Below are 14,946 nucleotides of genomic sequence, written 5' to 3' on the forward strand. Positions count from 1 at the left end.
GGGGGGCACTGGGAGGGGATGGGGGGCACTGGGAGGGACTGGGAGGGGATGGGAGGGGGCTCCACCACGCCCCTCACTGCGTCCATCTCCACGTCCCCGTGTCCCCCCCATGTCCCTGTCACCCCCCCATCCCCCCACATCCCCATGTCCCCCGTGTCCCCCCGTGTCCCCCCCGTGTCCCCCCCGTGTCCCCCCGTGTCCCCCCCAGGTCTACACCTTCGAGCTGCTCATTGCCAAGGTGGCCGTGGGCGACCGCGGGACTATCGCTGCGAGGTGACGGCCAAGGACAAGAAGGACAGCTGCTCCTTCAACATCGACATCGAGGTCAGGGACCCCCCGGGACCCCCCCGGACCCCCCGGACCCCCCGGGGGACCCTCGGGGACGGGCTGGGGGGGTCTCACGTCCCTCTCCCCCCGCAGCCCCCGCCCCACCGGCAATGACAACGTGCTGCAGGCCTTCAAGAGGACGTGAGTGAAGGGGGGGGCCGAAACGGGGGACACCCCCCCGAAACCCCTCTATAGGTTGGGGATCCCCATGACACCCCCGACCCCCCAACACACCCTGGGACCCCCCCGGGACCCCCCCGCACCCAAAGACCCCCCGGGGACCCCCAACCCCCCCGTCTCCCCCCAGGGGCGAGGCCAAGAGCGACATGGCCGGAGAGCTGGACTTCAGCGGGCTGCTCAAGAAGAGGTGGGGGCGTGCGAGGGGCGTGCAAGGGCATACGGGGATGTGTAAGGGGTGTGCGAGGTTGTGCAGGGGCGTGTGGGGGCGTGCAAAGGGCACGTGGGGGTGCATGGGGGTGAGGCGTGTGTGAGGGGCGTGCAAGGGTGTGTAAGGGTGTGAAAGTGCATGAGAGGGTGTGCAAGGGGCGTGCAAGGGTGCGTGAGGGGTGTGAGAGGGCACGAGAGGCCGCGCAGGGGGTGTGCGAGGAGGATGATGGGCGCGGGGCTCAGTCGTGCGAGGATGAGGAGGAGTGAGGGGGGTGGAGGTGGGTTGAGGAGCCGTGCAAGGGGCCGTGCAAGGAGCCGTGCGAGGCTTGTGCAAGACAGCCCACGTGTGCAAGGGCCTCACTCGTGCCAGGGGAGCTCACGAGGGTGCACGAGGGGCTCGGTCGTGCGAGGAGGGCGGAGGTGGGTCGAGGGGGCGTCCAGGGCCGTGCGAGGGTCGTGCAAGGGCCGTGCAAGGGCCGTGCAAGGCCGTGCGAGCCGTGGGCGCCGTCAGGAGGTGCAGGTGGAGGAGAGGAGGAAGAAGAAGGACGAGGACGACGCGTTTCCCCCCGAGATCTGGGAGCTGCTCAAGGGGGTGACCAAGAAGAGCGAGTACGAGCGCATCGCCTTCCAGTACGGCATCACCGACCTGCGCGGGATGCTCAAGCGCCTCAAGAAGATCAAGGTCGAGCCCAAGAAGAGCGAAGGTGGGGGGGGAAGGGGGTTGGGGGCTGGGGAGGGGGATTTGGGGGGTGGGGGGGTGGGGAGGGGATTGGGGGCAATGGGGGGCTGGGGAGGGGGGGAGGGGGGATTTGGGGCTGGAGAAGGGGATTGGGGGGGGGGGGGGGAGGGGGAACCCCCGGGGACTGAAAAAGGGTGGGGGGGGCCCATGGGGGCAGCGACAGATGGGGCAGGGGAGGGGCTGCGGGGTGGGGGGGGGGACAGAGGGGAAGAGGCTTGTTCTGGGGCTTGGGGGGAGGTGGGGGGAGGTGGGGGGGGCCCCCCTGACCCCCCTGACCCCCCCGCCCCCCCCAGCCTTCGTCCGGAAGCTGGACCCCGCCTACCAGGTGGACAAAGGCCGCAAGATCAAGCTGGTGGTGGAGCTCAGCGACCCCGACCTGCCCCTCAAGTGGTACAAGAACGGGCAGCTGCTGAAACCCAGCAACAAGTGAGGGGCGGGGGGCCGGGGGGGCTGGGGGGCTGGAAGGGGGCAGGGGGGGGTTGGGGTCTATGGGGGGCTCGGGGGGGCACAGGGGGTTCTGGGGGGCTGGAAGGGGGCGGGGGGGGGTTGGGGGTCTATGGGGGGCTCGGGGGGCACAGGGGGGTTCTGGGGGGCTGGAAGGGGGCAGGGGGGGTTGGGGGTCTATGGGGGGCTCGGGGGGGCACAGGGGGGTTCTGGGGGGCTGGAAGGGGGCAGGGGGGGGGTTGGGGGTCTATGGGGGGCTCGGGGGGGCACAGGGGGGTTCTGGGGGGCTGGAAGGGGGCGGGGGGGGTTGGGGGTCTATGGGGGGCTCGGGGGGGCACAGGGGGTTCTGGGGGGCTGGAAGGGGCGGGGGGGGGTTGGGGTCTATGGGGGCTCGGGGGGGCACAGGGGGGTTCTGGGGGGCTGGAAGGGGGCAGGGGGGGGTTGGGGGTCTATGGGGGGCTCGGGGGGGCACAGGGGGGTTCTGGGGGCTGGAAGGGGGCAGGGGGGGGGTTGGGGGTCTATGGGGGCTCGGGGGGCACAGGGGGGTTCTGGGGGGCTGGAAAGGGGGCAGGGGGGGGGTTGGGGGTCTATGGGGGCTCGGGGGGGCACAGGGGGGTTCTGGGGTCTTGGGGGCCTGCAGAGGGGCACAGGGGGTTGGGGGGCTGGAGGGGGAGATCAGGGGAGCTGGGGGCAGGAGAGAGGCCCCTCCCCCCGCCCCGGGGTCGCCCCCGTCACGGCCCCTCACGCCGTGTCCCCCCCGCCCCCCCCCGCCCCCCAGGTACGTGTTCGAGAACGTCGGCCTCAAGCGCATCCTGACCATCACCAAGTGCTCGCTGGCCGACGACGCCGCCTACGAGTGTCGCGTCAACGACGAGAAGTGTTTCACCGAGGTCTTCGTCAAGGGTGCGGGGGGCAGCGGGGTCACGGGGGGGGGGGGGCGCGGTCCCCGTGACCCCCCCCCAACACCCGCGTGTGTCCCCCCCTGCCCCCCAGAGCCGCCGTCACCGTCGTCAAGGGCCTGGATGACCAACAGGTGCTGGTGGGCGACCGGGTGGTGCTGGAGACCGAAGTGTCCGAGGAGGGCGCCCAGGTCATGTGGTACGGCAGCCGCCTGTCCCCCTGTCTGCCTGTCCCTCTGTCCGCCTGTCTTCCTGTCCGCCTGTCCCTCTGTCCATCCGCCTGTCCCCCGTCCTTCTGTCCCCGTCCGCCTGTCCCTCTGTCCGCCTGTCCCCCGTCCTTCTGTCCCTGTCCGCCTGTCCTCTGTCCCCCTGCCTGTCCCTCTGTCCACCTGTCTCCCCATCCGCCTGTCCCTCCATCTGTCCGCCTGTCCCTCCGTCCAGCTGTCCCTCTGACTGTCCATCCAACTGTCCGTCTGTCCATCCCTCTGTCCATCCGACTGTCCATCCCTCCAACTATCCGTCTGTCCGACTGTGACCGTCTGACTGTCTGTCCATCCCTCCAACTGTCCCTCCGTCTGTCTGACTGTCCCTCTGTCCAACTGTCCATCTGTCCCCGTGTCCCTCTGACTGTCCCTCTGTCCGTCCGACTGTCCCACCACGGCACGTCCACCCCTGGTGTTGCGTGGCCATGCCCTCCATCCCATGTCCCCCCGTGTCCCCCCATGTCCCCACGTGTCCCCGCGTCCCGCAGGCTGAAGGACGGGGGTGGAGCTGACGCGGGAGGAGACCTTCAAGTACCGGTTCAAGAAGGACGGGAAGAAGCACTACCTCATCATCAACGAGGCCACCAAGGAGGACACAGGGCGCTACAAGGTCATGACCAACGGAGGCGAGAGCGAGGAGGCCGAGGTCATCGTGGAAGGTCGGTGTCCCCAGGGTGGGGGGTCCCTCGAGGTCCTGGGGGGTCTCCGGAAGGTCCCAGGGGTACCTGGGGGGTCCCAAGGGTGCTGAGGTGTATCCAGGAGGTCCCAGGGGTGTCTGGGGGTCCTTGGGGGGTCCCGAGGGTGCTGAGCGGTGTCTGGGGGGGTCTTGGGGGTTCCCTGGGGCGTGTCCAGGAGGTCCCAGAGGTGTCTGGGGTCTTTGGGGGGTCCCAGGGGTGCTGAGCGGTGTCTGGGGGGGTCTTGGGGGCTCCCTGGGGGTGTCCAGGAGGTCCCGGCGTGTCTGGGGGGTCTCCAGGGCATCTCAGGAGGTCCCCGGGGTGCCGAGGGGTGCCCAGAAGGTCCCAGTTTTTCCCCAGAGGAGCCCTGGGGGGGGCGCGGGGGGGGTTCCCCTGACACACGACGGGGGCGCGGGGGGGTCCCCTCACCTGGCGCGTCCCTTCCCCCCCCCCAGAGAAGCAGCTGGAGGTGCTGCAGGACATGGCGGACCTGACGGTGCAGGCGACGGAACAGGCCGTGTTCAAGTGCGAGGTGTCGGACGAGAAGGTGACGGGGCGCTGGTACAAGAACGGCGTCGAGGTGCGGCCCAGCAAGCGCATCCACATCTCCCACAACGGCAGGTGGGCGCGGGGGGGCGCCAGGAAACCACAATTAAAAAAAAGAGGGGGCGGGGGGGGCACCCCAGGGGAGGGAGGGAGGGACACCCAGGAGGGGTGGGATGGGGGTTATGGAGGAATGGGGGGGACTGGGGGGGGGTGGAGGGACCCAGGGGGGGATTGGGGGGCTTGAGGGACCCGGGGGGTCTTGGGGGGGTTGGAGGGACCCGGGGGGGTCTTGGGGGGCTGGAGGGACCCATGGGGGGGTTGGAGGGACCCAGAGGGGACTTGGGGGGCTTGAGGGACCCATGGGGGGTGTGGGGGGGTTGGAGGGACCCAGGGGGGTCCTGGGGGGGTGGAGGCACCTGTGGGAGTCTTGGAGGGGGTTGGAGACACCCGTGGGGATCTCAGGGGGGGGTTGGAGGGACCCTGGGGGGTCTTGGGGGGCTTGAGGGACCCACGGGGGGCTTGGGGACGCTTGTGGGGGCCTTGAAGGGGTTGGAGGAACCCGTGGGGGGCTCGGGGGGGTCTCAGGCCCTACAGGGGGATTGGGGGGGACTTGGAGGGACCCCATGGGGCTCACGCCCCCCCCAAGCCATAGTGGGGGGTCACTGCCGCCCCCCCCCCGGTGCAGTGGGCCCCCCCCCCCACCGTCCCCGTGTGTCCCCCCCAGGTTCCACAAGCTGGTGATCGACGACGTGCGCCCCGAGGACGAGGGGGATTACACCTTCATCCCCGACGGCTACGCCCTGTCGCTCTCCGCCAAGCTCAACTTCCTTGGTGGGGGCTGGGGGGGCGCCGGGGGGGCGCTGGGGGGGCACCGGGGGGGCTGGGGGGGTGCTGGGGGGGTGCTGGGGGCTGGGGGGAGCCAGTTGTGGGGCTGAGAGAATACTTGTGGGGCTGCGGGGCACTTATGGGGTGGGGGAGGTCACTTGTGGGGCTGGGGGGGTCAATTATGGGGCTGGGGGGGACACTTGGCGGGGGGGGCCCAGGGTGACATTTGGGGACACTTGGGGTGGGGCTCAAGCCCCATTTTGGGCCCCCCCAGAGCTTGCGGGGAGTGGGGGTGGGGGTCACGCTCTGGGGGACACTGATGTCACTGGGGGGGGTCTCAGGTGCCGTTTGGGGACCCCCCACCCCCCCCATTAACCCTTTGCTCCCCGCGCCCGCAGAGATCAAGGTGGAATATGTCCCCAAGCAAGGTGAGAGGCGGAGGGAGGGGGACACGGGGGCCGCTGGGGGGGGCGGGGGGGTCCCAGCGCTGTGTCCCCCCCCCCAGAGCCCCCCAAGATCCACCTGGACTGCTCGGGGAAGGCGGCGGAGAACACGCTGGTGGTGGTGGCGGGGAACAAGCTGCGCCTCGACGTCCCCATCTCGGGGGAGCCGGCGCCCACCGTCACCTGGATGAAGGGTGACGAGGTGACACGTGGGACCCACCCCCGCGCTGTGGCCTCACCTGGGGGGGTCGCGTGGCCCCTCGTGGGCCCCCCCCCAATCCTGTGGCACCTCCCTGTGTCCCCGTGACCCCCCTCGTGTCCCCATGTCCCCGTGGCCGCTGCCCCCTTGACACCTCCCCACGTCCCCCACATCCCTGTGTCCCGCTGACACCTCCCCGTGTCCCCGTGACCCCACAACGTGTCCCCACATCCCCGTGACACCTCTCCACGTCCCCATGACCCCCCCTTGTGTCCCCAAGTCCCTGTAGCCCTGTGACACCTCCCCGTGTCCCCACAACCCTGTACACGTCCCCGTGTCCCTCATCCCCAGCCCCACGTCCCCGTGTCCCCGTGTCCCCGTGCCGCAGGTGTTCGAGGCGCGGGAGGGCCGGGCCCACCTGGAGGAGCAGAAGGACCTGAGCAGCTTCGTCATCGAGAGCGCCGAGCGCGGGACGAGGCCCGTTACACCATCCGGGTGACAAACCCCGTGGGCGAGGACACGGCCACCCTCTTCGTCAAGGTGGTCGGTAAGGAGGGGACACGGGGCTGGGGACAAAGGGGACACGGGGACACGGTGAACAAGGGGACACAGGGACGTGGGGCTGGGGACAAGGGGACACGATGGACACAGGGACAAAGGGGACACGATGGACACGGGCTGGGGACAAGGGACACGGGGACAAAGGGGACACGGGGATGTGGTGGACGAGGGGACACGGGGATGTGGGGACATGGGGCTGGGGACAAGGGGACATGGGGACAGGGACAAAGGGGACACGGGGGACGTGGGGCTGAGGACGAGGGGACATGGGGACACGATGGACACGGGTACGGACAAAGGGGACACGGGGACACAGGGATGGGGGGTGAGGGGACAGCGGGTGGCCGGGGGTGCCATGTGTCCCCCCCATGTCCCCACGTGTCCCCTCGTGTCCCCACAGACGTGCCCGACCCCCCCCGAGGCCGTGCGCATCACCTCGGTGGGGGAGGACTGGGCCGTGCTGGCCTGGGAGCCCCCCAAGTACGACGGGGGGCAGCCGGTCACCGGTGAGGGTCGCGTGTCCCTGCCCACGCGTGTCCCTGCCCACGCGTGTCCCTGCCCACGCGTGTCCCTGCCCATGTGTGTCCCCTGCCTGTACGTGTCCCTGCCCACGTGTGTCCCTGCCCATGTGTGTCCCTGCCTGTACGTGTCCCTGCCCACGCATGTCCCTGCCTGTCACATCCCAGCCCACGCGTGTCCCTGCCCATGTGTGTCCCTGCCCGTACGTGTCCCTGCCCACGTGTGTCCCTGCCTGTCACACCCCAGCCCACGCATGTCCCTGCCCGTACGTGTCCCTGCCCATGCGTGTCCCTGCCTGTCACACCCCAGCCCACGCGTGTCCCTGCCCACGCATGTCACTGCCCATGCGTGTCCCTGCCTGTCACACCCCAGCCCACGCATGTCCCTGCCCATGCGTGTCCCTGCCCACGTGTCCTGCCTGTACACGATGACCCTGCCCATGCGTGTGACCATGCGTGTCCCCGTCCCCATGTCCCTGCCCACGTGTGTCCCCCCGGGGCCCATGTCCCTGCCCACGCGCCCCCCTGTGCCCGTGTCCCCCCCGCCCCAGGGTACCTGGTGGAGCGGAAGAAGAAGGGCTCCATGCGCTGGGTGAAGCTCAACTTCGAGGTGCTGCCGGGCCCCACGTTCGAGTCCACGCGGATGATCGAGGGGGTCCTCTACGAGATGCGCGTCTTCGCCGTCAACGCCATCGGCGTGTCCCAGCCCAGCCACAACACCCAGCCCTTCATGCCCATCGGTGGGGGCCGGGGGGGCTGGGGGGGGGGTGGGGGGGGAGAGAGGGGGTTGGGGGGGGCTGGGGGGGGAGAGAGGAGGTTGGGGGCGTCCTGGGGGGGGCTGGGGGGGCTGGGGGGAGAGAGGGGGGCTGGGGGGGGAGGGAGGGGGTTTGGGGGAGGAGAGAGCAGGTCCTGGGGGGTCCTGGGGGAGGAAAGGGGGGGTCTGGGGGGCAGCTGGGGGCACCTGGAGGAGTTGGGGGGGAAGGGAGGGGGTCTGGGGGCCCGGGGGGGTTGCTCGGGGGGGGGCCGTGGGGCGCAGCGGGTGATGCCGGGACCCCCCCAGCCCCCACGAGCGAGCCCACGCACCTGGTGCTCGAGGACGTCACCGACACCACGGCCACGCTCAAGTGGCGCCCCCCCGGAGCGGGTGGGGGCGGGCGGCATCGACGGCTACTTGGTGGAATATTGCCGGGAGGGCTGTGAGTGGGACCCACGGCGGGGGGGGACCCATAGCCGGGGGCTGACCCACAGTGGGGGCTGACCCACGGCGGGGGGCTCTGCCTTGTGTTGCTGCCCCACCCCCCCCCAACCCCCTGCCCCCTTGTCCCCCAAACTTTGCCCCCACATCCCCCTGCCCCCCAACTCCTGCCCCCCCACCCCCCCGGCCCCTCTGCCCCCCCTTTTGCTCCCCCTTTGCCCCCCATTCCCCTCCTGACCCCCAACTCATATTCCCCCCAACACCCTGCCCCCCAAACCCCGACACCACCCCCCTCCCCTTTTCCCCCTCAAACTTTGCCCCCAACGCCCTCCCCCCGCCCCTTTGTCCCCCCTTTTTGACCCCCCCACCCCACACCCCCGATCTCTGCCCCACACCCCAGTCCCTGCCCCACACCCCCGATCTCTGCCCCACACCCCCCATCCCTGCCCCACACCCCGATCTCTGCCCCACACCCCAGTCCCTGCCCCACACCCCCCATCCCTGCCCCACACCCCGATCTCTGCCCCACACCCCAGTCCCTGCCCCACACCCCCCATCCCTGCCCCACACCCCGATCTCTGCCCCACACCCCAGTCCCCTGCCCCACACCCCCATCCCTGCCCACACCCCGATCTCTGCCCCACACCCCCCATCCCTGCCCCACACCCCGATCTCTGCCCCACACCCCGATCTCTGCCCCACACCCCAGTCCCTGCCCCACACCCCGATCCCTGCCCCACACCCGCTCTGCCCCCGTGCCCCAGCGGAGGAGTGGCTGCCGGCGCACGAGGGGCTGGTGGAGCGCTGTGGGGTGACGGCGCGGGGGCTCCCCACGGGCGAGAAGCTGCTGTTCCGCGTCATCGGGGTCAACATCGCCGGGAAGAGCCCCCCGGCCACGCTGGCACAGCCCGTCACCATCCGCGAGATCGTGGGTGGGTGCCGGGGGCGGGGGGGGGGTCACACACACCCCCCCCCGTACAAACGTGTCTCTGCGCGTCCCCCCAGAGCGCCCCAAGATCCGGCTGCCCCGGCACCTGCGGCAGACGTACGTGCGCAAGGTGGGGGAGCAGGTGAACCTCGTCATCCCCTTCCAGGTGAGGGGCACGGGCACGGGGGGGCACAGAAACATGGGGAGGCACTGCCCCATGGCGCTATGGGGGGTCACAGCCCCACAGGGGGGTCACAGCCCCACGGCGGTATGGGGGGACACGGAAATATGGCGGGGCACAGCAATAGGGGAGGGCACAGCCCCACGGGGGGGGTCACTGCCCCACAGGGGGGTCACAGCCCCACGGGGGGGTCCCAGCCCCACGGCGCTATGGGGCGCCCCGCTGACCCCCCGCCCCCCAGGGGAAGCCGCGCCCCAAGGTGACCTGGACCAAGGAGGGGCAGGCGCTGGGTGACGACGTCCACGTGCGCAACTCGGACAGCGACACCGTCTTCTTCATCCGCGCGGCCGCCAGGGCCCACTCGGGCGAGTACCGGCTGCACCTGCAGATCGAGGGCATGGAGGACACGGCCAGCGTGCGCCTGCGCATCGTCGGTGGGCGCGGGGGCATGGGGGGCGCTGGGAAGGGGGACTGGGGGCACTGGGGGTGCTGGGAGGGGGCACTGGGAGCACTGGGAGCACTGGGAAGGGGGACTGGGGGCACTGGGGGTGCTGGGAAGGGGGACTGGGAGCACTCGGGGTGCTGGGAGGGGGCACTGGGAGCACTGGGAGCACTGGGAAGGGGGACTGGGAGCACTGGGAGGGAGGACTGTGTGTACTGGGAGCACTGGGAGGGGATGGACTGGGATGAGGGAGCTGGGGCAGCATCACGTGGTGTGATGGAGATCTAGAACGTTCCTAGTGTGAGCCGTCAGGGGGCACTGGGAGCGCTGGGAGCACTGGGCTGAGGGGCGTTGGGGTGCCGTGGGGCGCCGTGGGGCGCCGCCGTGGGGTGCAGCGGGGCCGTCCCCTGGCGCAGAGCGTCCGGGCCCCCCGCGGCGGGTGCAGGTGCAGGAGGTCTGGGGGTGCAACGCGCTGCTGCAGTGGGAGCCCCCCGAGGACGACGGGAACTGCGAGGTGACGGGGTACACGGTGCAGAAGGCCGACACCCGCACCATGGTGAGGGGCTGCGCCCGGGGCCCCGCTGCCCCCCAAGTGGACCCCCAGGGGCCCCCAACCCCCTCACCTACCCCCCCCCGCCCCCAGGAGTGGTTCACGGTGTACGAGCACAGCCGCCCCCCCCGCTGCACGGTCTCGGAGCTGGTGGTGGGGAACGAGTTCGTGTTCCGGGTGTTCAGCGAGAACCGCTGCGGCCTCAGCGCCAGCGCGGGGCTCTCGGCCAACAGCGCCCGCATCGCCAAGCCAGGTGCGGGGGGGGCTGGGGGGGACCCCCGGGGCGTGGGGGGGCCCTCGGGGCATGGAGGGGGGGCTGGGGCATGGGGGGACCCTCGGGGTGTGGGGGGGGCCCCGGGGCATGGGGGGACCCTCGGGGTGTGGGGGGGACCCCGGGGCATGGGGGGACCCTCGGGGCATGGGGGACCCCCAGGGTGTGGGGGGACCCCCAGGGCATGGGAGGGACCCCCCGGGGCATGGGGGGACCCTCGGGGCATGGGGGGGACTCTCGGGGCATGGGGGACCCCCAGGATGTGGGGGGACCCCCAGGGCATGGGAGGGACCCCCCGGGGCATGGGGGGACCCTCGGGGCATGGGGGCACCCCCCGTCTGGGGGCTCCCTCGGGGGTTTGGGGACACCCCGGGTACGTGGGGGGTGCCCCCTGGTTTTGGGGGGCTCCTGGACATGTGGGTGCCCTCAGGGTCTGGGGGTGCCTGGGGGGGTCCCCAGCTCAAGCCGTGGGGGTGTGTGTGTGTGTGTCCCCCCCCCAGGGCTGTCGCTGAAGCCCCCCAAGTTCCAGCCGCACGATTTCCGCTCGGCCCCCCAGTTCCTGACGCCGCTGGTGGATCGCAGCGCCGTGGCGGGGTACACCACGGCCCTCAACTGCGCCGTGCGGGGGCACCCCAAGGTGCGGGGGGGCACGGGGGGGGCACAAAGTGTGGGGAGGGACTTTGGGGGGTCCCGAACGCTGCCCCCCCCGCCCGAGGGGGTTTGGCTGCAGCACGAGGTGGGGGGGGTTGGGGCGCGTTTTGGGGTGAATTTTGGGGTTTCTAACGCCGCGCCCCCAGCCCGAGGGGGGGTGGATGGAGCAGAAGGCCTGGGGGGGGTTGGGGGACATTTGGGGCACATTTGGGGGACATTTGGGGGGACATTTGGGGTATATTTGGGGGCACATTTGGTGGGACATTTGGGGCACATTTGGGGGACATTTGGGGCACATTTGGCGTATATTTGGGGCACATTTGGGGTCCCTAACGCTGTGCCCCCACACCCCAAAGTGCCATGGATGGAGCAGAAGGTGTGGGGGGTTCTGGGGGACATTTGGGGGACATTTTGGGGTCCATTTGGGGTCCATTCGGGGTCCCTAACCCCCCCCCATCCCAAGGAGCTGTGGATGGAGCACAAGGCCTGGGGGGGGTGGGGTACATTTTGGGGTCCATTCCGGGTCCCCTCGGGGTCCCTAACCCCCCCCCAGCCCAAGGTGGTGTGGCTGAAGAACCAGGTGGCCATCGGGGACGACCCGCGGTTCCTGGCGCGGCACAGCCAGGGGGTCCTGACCCTGCACATCCGCAAGCCGGGGCCCTTCGACGGCGGCGTCTACGGCTGCCGCGCGGTCAACGAGCTGGGGGAGGCGCTGACCGAGTGCCGGCTGGAGATCCGGGGTACGGGGGGGCACCCCGGGGCAGGGGGGGCACCCCGGGGTCCGCAGGGGCCCCGCCAGGGAGCTGGGGGGTGCTCACCGAGAGCAAGCGGGAGATACGGGGCGTGGGGGGGGTCCCCAATGTCTGGGGGGGGTCCCTGGGGTCTGGGGGACAGCCCAGGACCGGGGGGGCAGTGGCAGCCCCCCAACAGACGTCTCTCCCCACACAGTGCCCCAGTGACGGCGAGGCAGGACGGTGAGCGGGGGGGGGCGATCTGGGGGGAGTCTTGGGGGTGGGGGGCTTAATTGAGGGGGGGGGGCATTTAATTTTGGGGGTGGGTGTTTAATTGGGGCGGCTGTGTTTAATTTGGGGGGGGATGTTTACTTTGGGTGGGTGTTTGTGGGGGGATCTAATTGCGGGGGGGTCTTTGGGGGGGGGTGTGATTTGGGGGGTGTTTTATTGGGGGGGCAGATGTTTAATTTTGAGGGGGGTGCTTTACGGGGGGGGATTCATCTGGGGTTGTGTATGTTGAATTTTGGGGGTGCAGCCCCCCCGTGACACCTTCCCCTCCCCCAGGGCTGGAGGAGGAGGGCAGAGGTGCCCCCCCAGGAATAAACGGAGCCCCCAGCTCCTGGCTGCGCCCGGCTGTGTCCGTCTGTCCTTTCTGGGGGGGCCCAGGGCTGGAGGTGGGGGGGAACCCACCGGCTGTGCCCTCCTGTGTCCGTCTGTCCTTCCTGGGGGGCTACTGACAGACAGGGGGGGTCACAGGGGGTCCCCAGGCTGGCAGAGGGGGGTGACAATGGGGGTGACGCGCTGGCTGCACCCCCCACGTCCGTCCGTCCTCCCTGGGGGGCCATGGCGGGGTGGTCGCAGCATGGGGCGGGGGGGGTGTCCCCCTTCCACCTTTATTGGGGGGCGGGTGCCACCTCTCCCGGCTCCGCCGTGTTCCCGGGGGGGTTCTGGGGGTCCCCCCCCATCCCGGGGAGTCCCTGAGGGGCCGGGGGGCACCCACCGGGGCGGCGGAGGCGGAGCCGGATCCAGCAGGCGAAGAGGCGACGGAGGTGTCGGGGCGGCACCAGCAGCTGCAGGTAGAAGGTGCGGCCGGTGCCGCCAGCGGCTGCGCAGGGACAGACGGACGCAGGACAGAGGCAGCAGCCTGGGGGGAAGCTGCTGTCAGAGGGGGTTGTGGTGCTGGGGGGAGCGGGGGGGGGGGCGAGGGACTCACCCACTGAGCTGCAGCTCCGCGGGGCCGGGGGGCGACGCCGGCAGCGGCCGCACCAGCAGCAGGACGTCGGGCAGCGGGAGCAGGGGGCTGGTGGCCACGATGGCCACGGTCACCCGGCCGGTGGCGTCACCGCTGTGGGTCACCTGCAGGGACAGGGGGGCTGAGGGGGGGGAAGGGAAGGGCGGGGGAATGGCTGGGGGGGGGACAGGGCCATGGCTGAGGGGACACAGGACAAGGGGGACATGGGTGAGGGGACACAGGGCCGTGGCTGAGGGGACAGGCCAGAGGGGACAGGGCCATGGCTGAGGGGACAGATGGGGGGGACAAGGCCGCGGCTGAGGGGACAGATGGGGGGACAAGGCCGCAGCTGAGGGGACACAGGCTGGCGGCTCCCCGGGGCCTCCCCTCACCTGCAGGAAGTCACTCTCCAAGAGCGGGCAGTCCCGCAGCTGCCCGTACTCCCCCTGCGCCAGGCAGCGCCCCAGCCGGCCCATGGCGGGTCAGGGAGGACGGGGAGAGGCCGGGGGAGACTCCGGAGGCCCCGGGAGGGCTCGGGGAGGCCCCGAAGAGGCGAAGCTGCCGCCGCTCAAGATGGCGCCGAGACGCCTCAAGATGGCGCCCGCGGCCTCGCGCACCACGGCGCTGCGGGCGGGAAGGGCGCGCGGCAGCCCCGCCCCCCGCCCCTGCGTGCCCCGCCCCCTCCCAACACGCCACGCCCCCTCCCTGCGTGCCCCGCCCATTCCCTGCGTGCCCCGCCCCTTCCCCTACGTGCCCCGCCCCGTCGTGCCCCGCGCGGCCAAGATGGCGGCGCTGGGGGCGGCCGCGGCCCCGCTGCTGGTTCTGGCGCTGCTGGAGGCGGCGGCGGCGGCGCTGGCGGCGGCGGGAGCTGCCGGGGCGGCCTCGGGCTGCGGGTGAGCGGCGGGAGGAGCCGGGGGGAGCGGGGGGAGCCGGGACATGGAGGAGGGACTTGCCCCGCGACGGGGGCTCATGTGAAGGGGCGGGGGGCTGGGCCCTGCCGTGAGGCGGGAAATTAATATTAATGATGTAGATTAATATTAATGATGTGAAATGACACTAACGAGCGGGTGGTCGGGGCTGGCGCTGACGTCACTGGGGGGGGGCGGTTCGCCGTGCCCTGAGCCGCGGGGGGCGGGTTCTGGGCGGCAGCTCGTTAACGCTAATGAGGAGCTAATGAGGTCTCTGGTGCATCTCATTAATATTCAGGAGGGGGCGGGCGCCGCCCGCAGAGTGGCGGGTGTGTGTGAGAGGGCGGGGCGCTGCTCGGTGACAGCTCGTTAATATTAATGAGAGACACGCACGGGCCGTGGTGGGCTCATGAATATGAATGAGCGGGTCTGTGTAGCGGCTCATTAATATTCACAAGGGTAATTAATATTTGCTGGAAATGGGGGTGGGCAGTACCTGCTGTGAGCTCATTGATATTCATGAGTGGGTGTTACTGCCCGACAGCTCATTAATATTTATAGAGATGCCTATCGCTGCCTATTGGCTTCATGAGGGGCGGTACAGATCGCAGGTGGCTGATTAATATTCATGAGGGGTGTCCCCAAATACCTGGGTCCCTTTTGGGGGGTGGGGGGTGTCCCCACCCTGGGGTCCCCAGTGAGAGGAGCTGACACCCCCCCCCCATGTGTCCCCCCCATGTCCCCCCCACCCCCCCCCGTCCCCCCCAATGTCCCCCTGAACCCCCCCCGTGTCCCCCCACCCCCCCGCCCCCCCCAGCCCGCCGAGGGCCGTGACGCCGAGAGCTGCGGCCTGACGCTGCCCCTGGAACACTCCTTCGAGCCGGGTGAGTTGAGGGGGGGGGACCCCTGGGGTGGGGGCGCCCCTGGGGACACGGAGCCGGTCCCCAACCCGTGCGTGTCCCCCCCCAGATGACGCCCCCCGGTTCCGCCGCCGGGGGACGCTGACCTGGAGCCCCGGCGCCGAGCCCGGCCT

The 14,946-nt window shown here is 70.8% G+C and overlaps 3 protein-coding genes across 3 annotated transcripts in view; 2 read left to right on the forward strand and 1 right to left on the reverse strand.

The window, feature by feature from the left end:
• Window positions 1-208: 208 nt before the first annotated feature.
• Window positions 209-12,404, forward strand: LOC141938957 (myosin-binding protein C, fast-type-like; the record flags this gene model as incomplete). The annotated part of the gene is given in 29 exon segments (XM_074857991.1): window positions 209-254; window positions 257-325; window positions 411-468; window positions 635-694; window positions 1,225-1,418; window positions 1,747-1,879; window positions 2,676-2,800; window positions 2,893-2,995; window positions 3,555-3,718; window positions 4,189-4,354; window positions 5,004-5,110; window positions 5,503-5,532; window positions 5,610-5,749; window positions 6,135-6,213; window positions 6,216-6,293; window positions 6,708-6,718; window positions 6,720-6,813; window positions 7,377-7,565; window positions 7,886-7,956; window positions 7,958-8,021; window positions 8,785-8,952; window positions 9,026-9,114; window positions 9,371-9,563; window positions 9,988-10,127; window positions 10,215-10,374; window positions 10,893-11,029; window positions 11,597-11,783; window positions 11,992-12,017; window positions 12,339-12,404. Coding segments are annotated over 28 exon segments (3,066 nt in total), but the record flags the coding sequence as incomplete, so codon positions are not given.
• A 120-nt stretch (window positions 12,405-12,524) lies between these two features.
• Window positions 12,525-13,481, reverse strand: LOC141938958 (uncharacterized). Its single transcript, XM_074857992.1, has 3 exons — window positions 13,398-13,481; window positions 12,988-13,130; window positions 12,525-12,918 (listed from the first exon to the last, which is right to left on the reverse strand). Exons 1-3 carry the CDS (start codon window positions 13,479-13,481, stop codon window positions 12,525-12,527), a joined length of 621 nt encoding a protein of 206 aa, XP_074714093.1.
• Window positions 13,480-14,946, forward strand: part of LOC141938959 (ER membrane protein complex subunit 10-like) — a 3,641-nt gene continuing 2,174 nt past the window's right edge. The window contains exons 1-4 of the mRNA XM_074857993.1: window positions 13,480-13,486; window positions 13,579-13,898; window positions 14,731-14,797; window positions 14,883-14,946. The exon at window positions 14,883-14,946 is cut by the window's right edge and continues 49 nt beyond it. Of these exons, the coding sequence (XP_074714094.1) occupies window positions 13,480-13,486; window positions 13,579-13,898; window positions 14,731-14,797; window positions 14,883-14,946 (458 nt within the window). The remainder of the gene's footprint in view (window positions 13,487-13,578; window positions 13,899-14,730; window positions 14,798-14,882) is intronic.

This window comes from Strix uralensis, unplaced genomic scaffold, assembly GCF_047716275.1.
Source record: "Strix uralensis isolate ZFMK-TIS-50842 unplaced genomic scaffold, bStrUra1 scaffold_461, whole genome shotgun sequence".
NCBI classification, from domain to species: Eukaryota; Metazoa; Chordata; class Aves; order Strigiformes; family Strigidae; genus Strix; species Strix uralensis.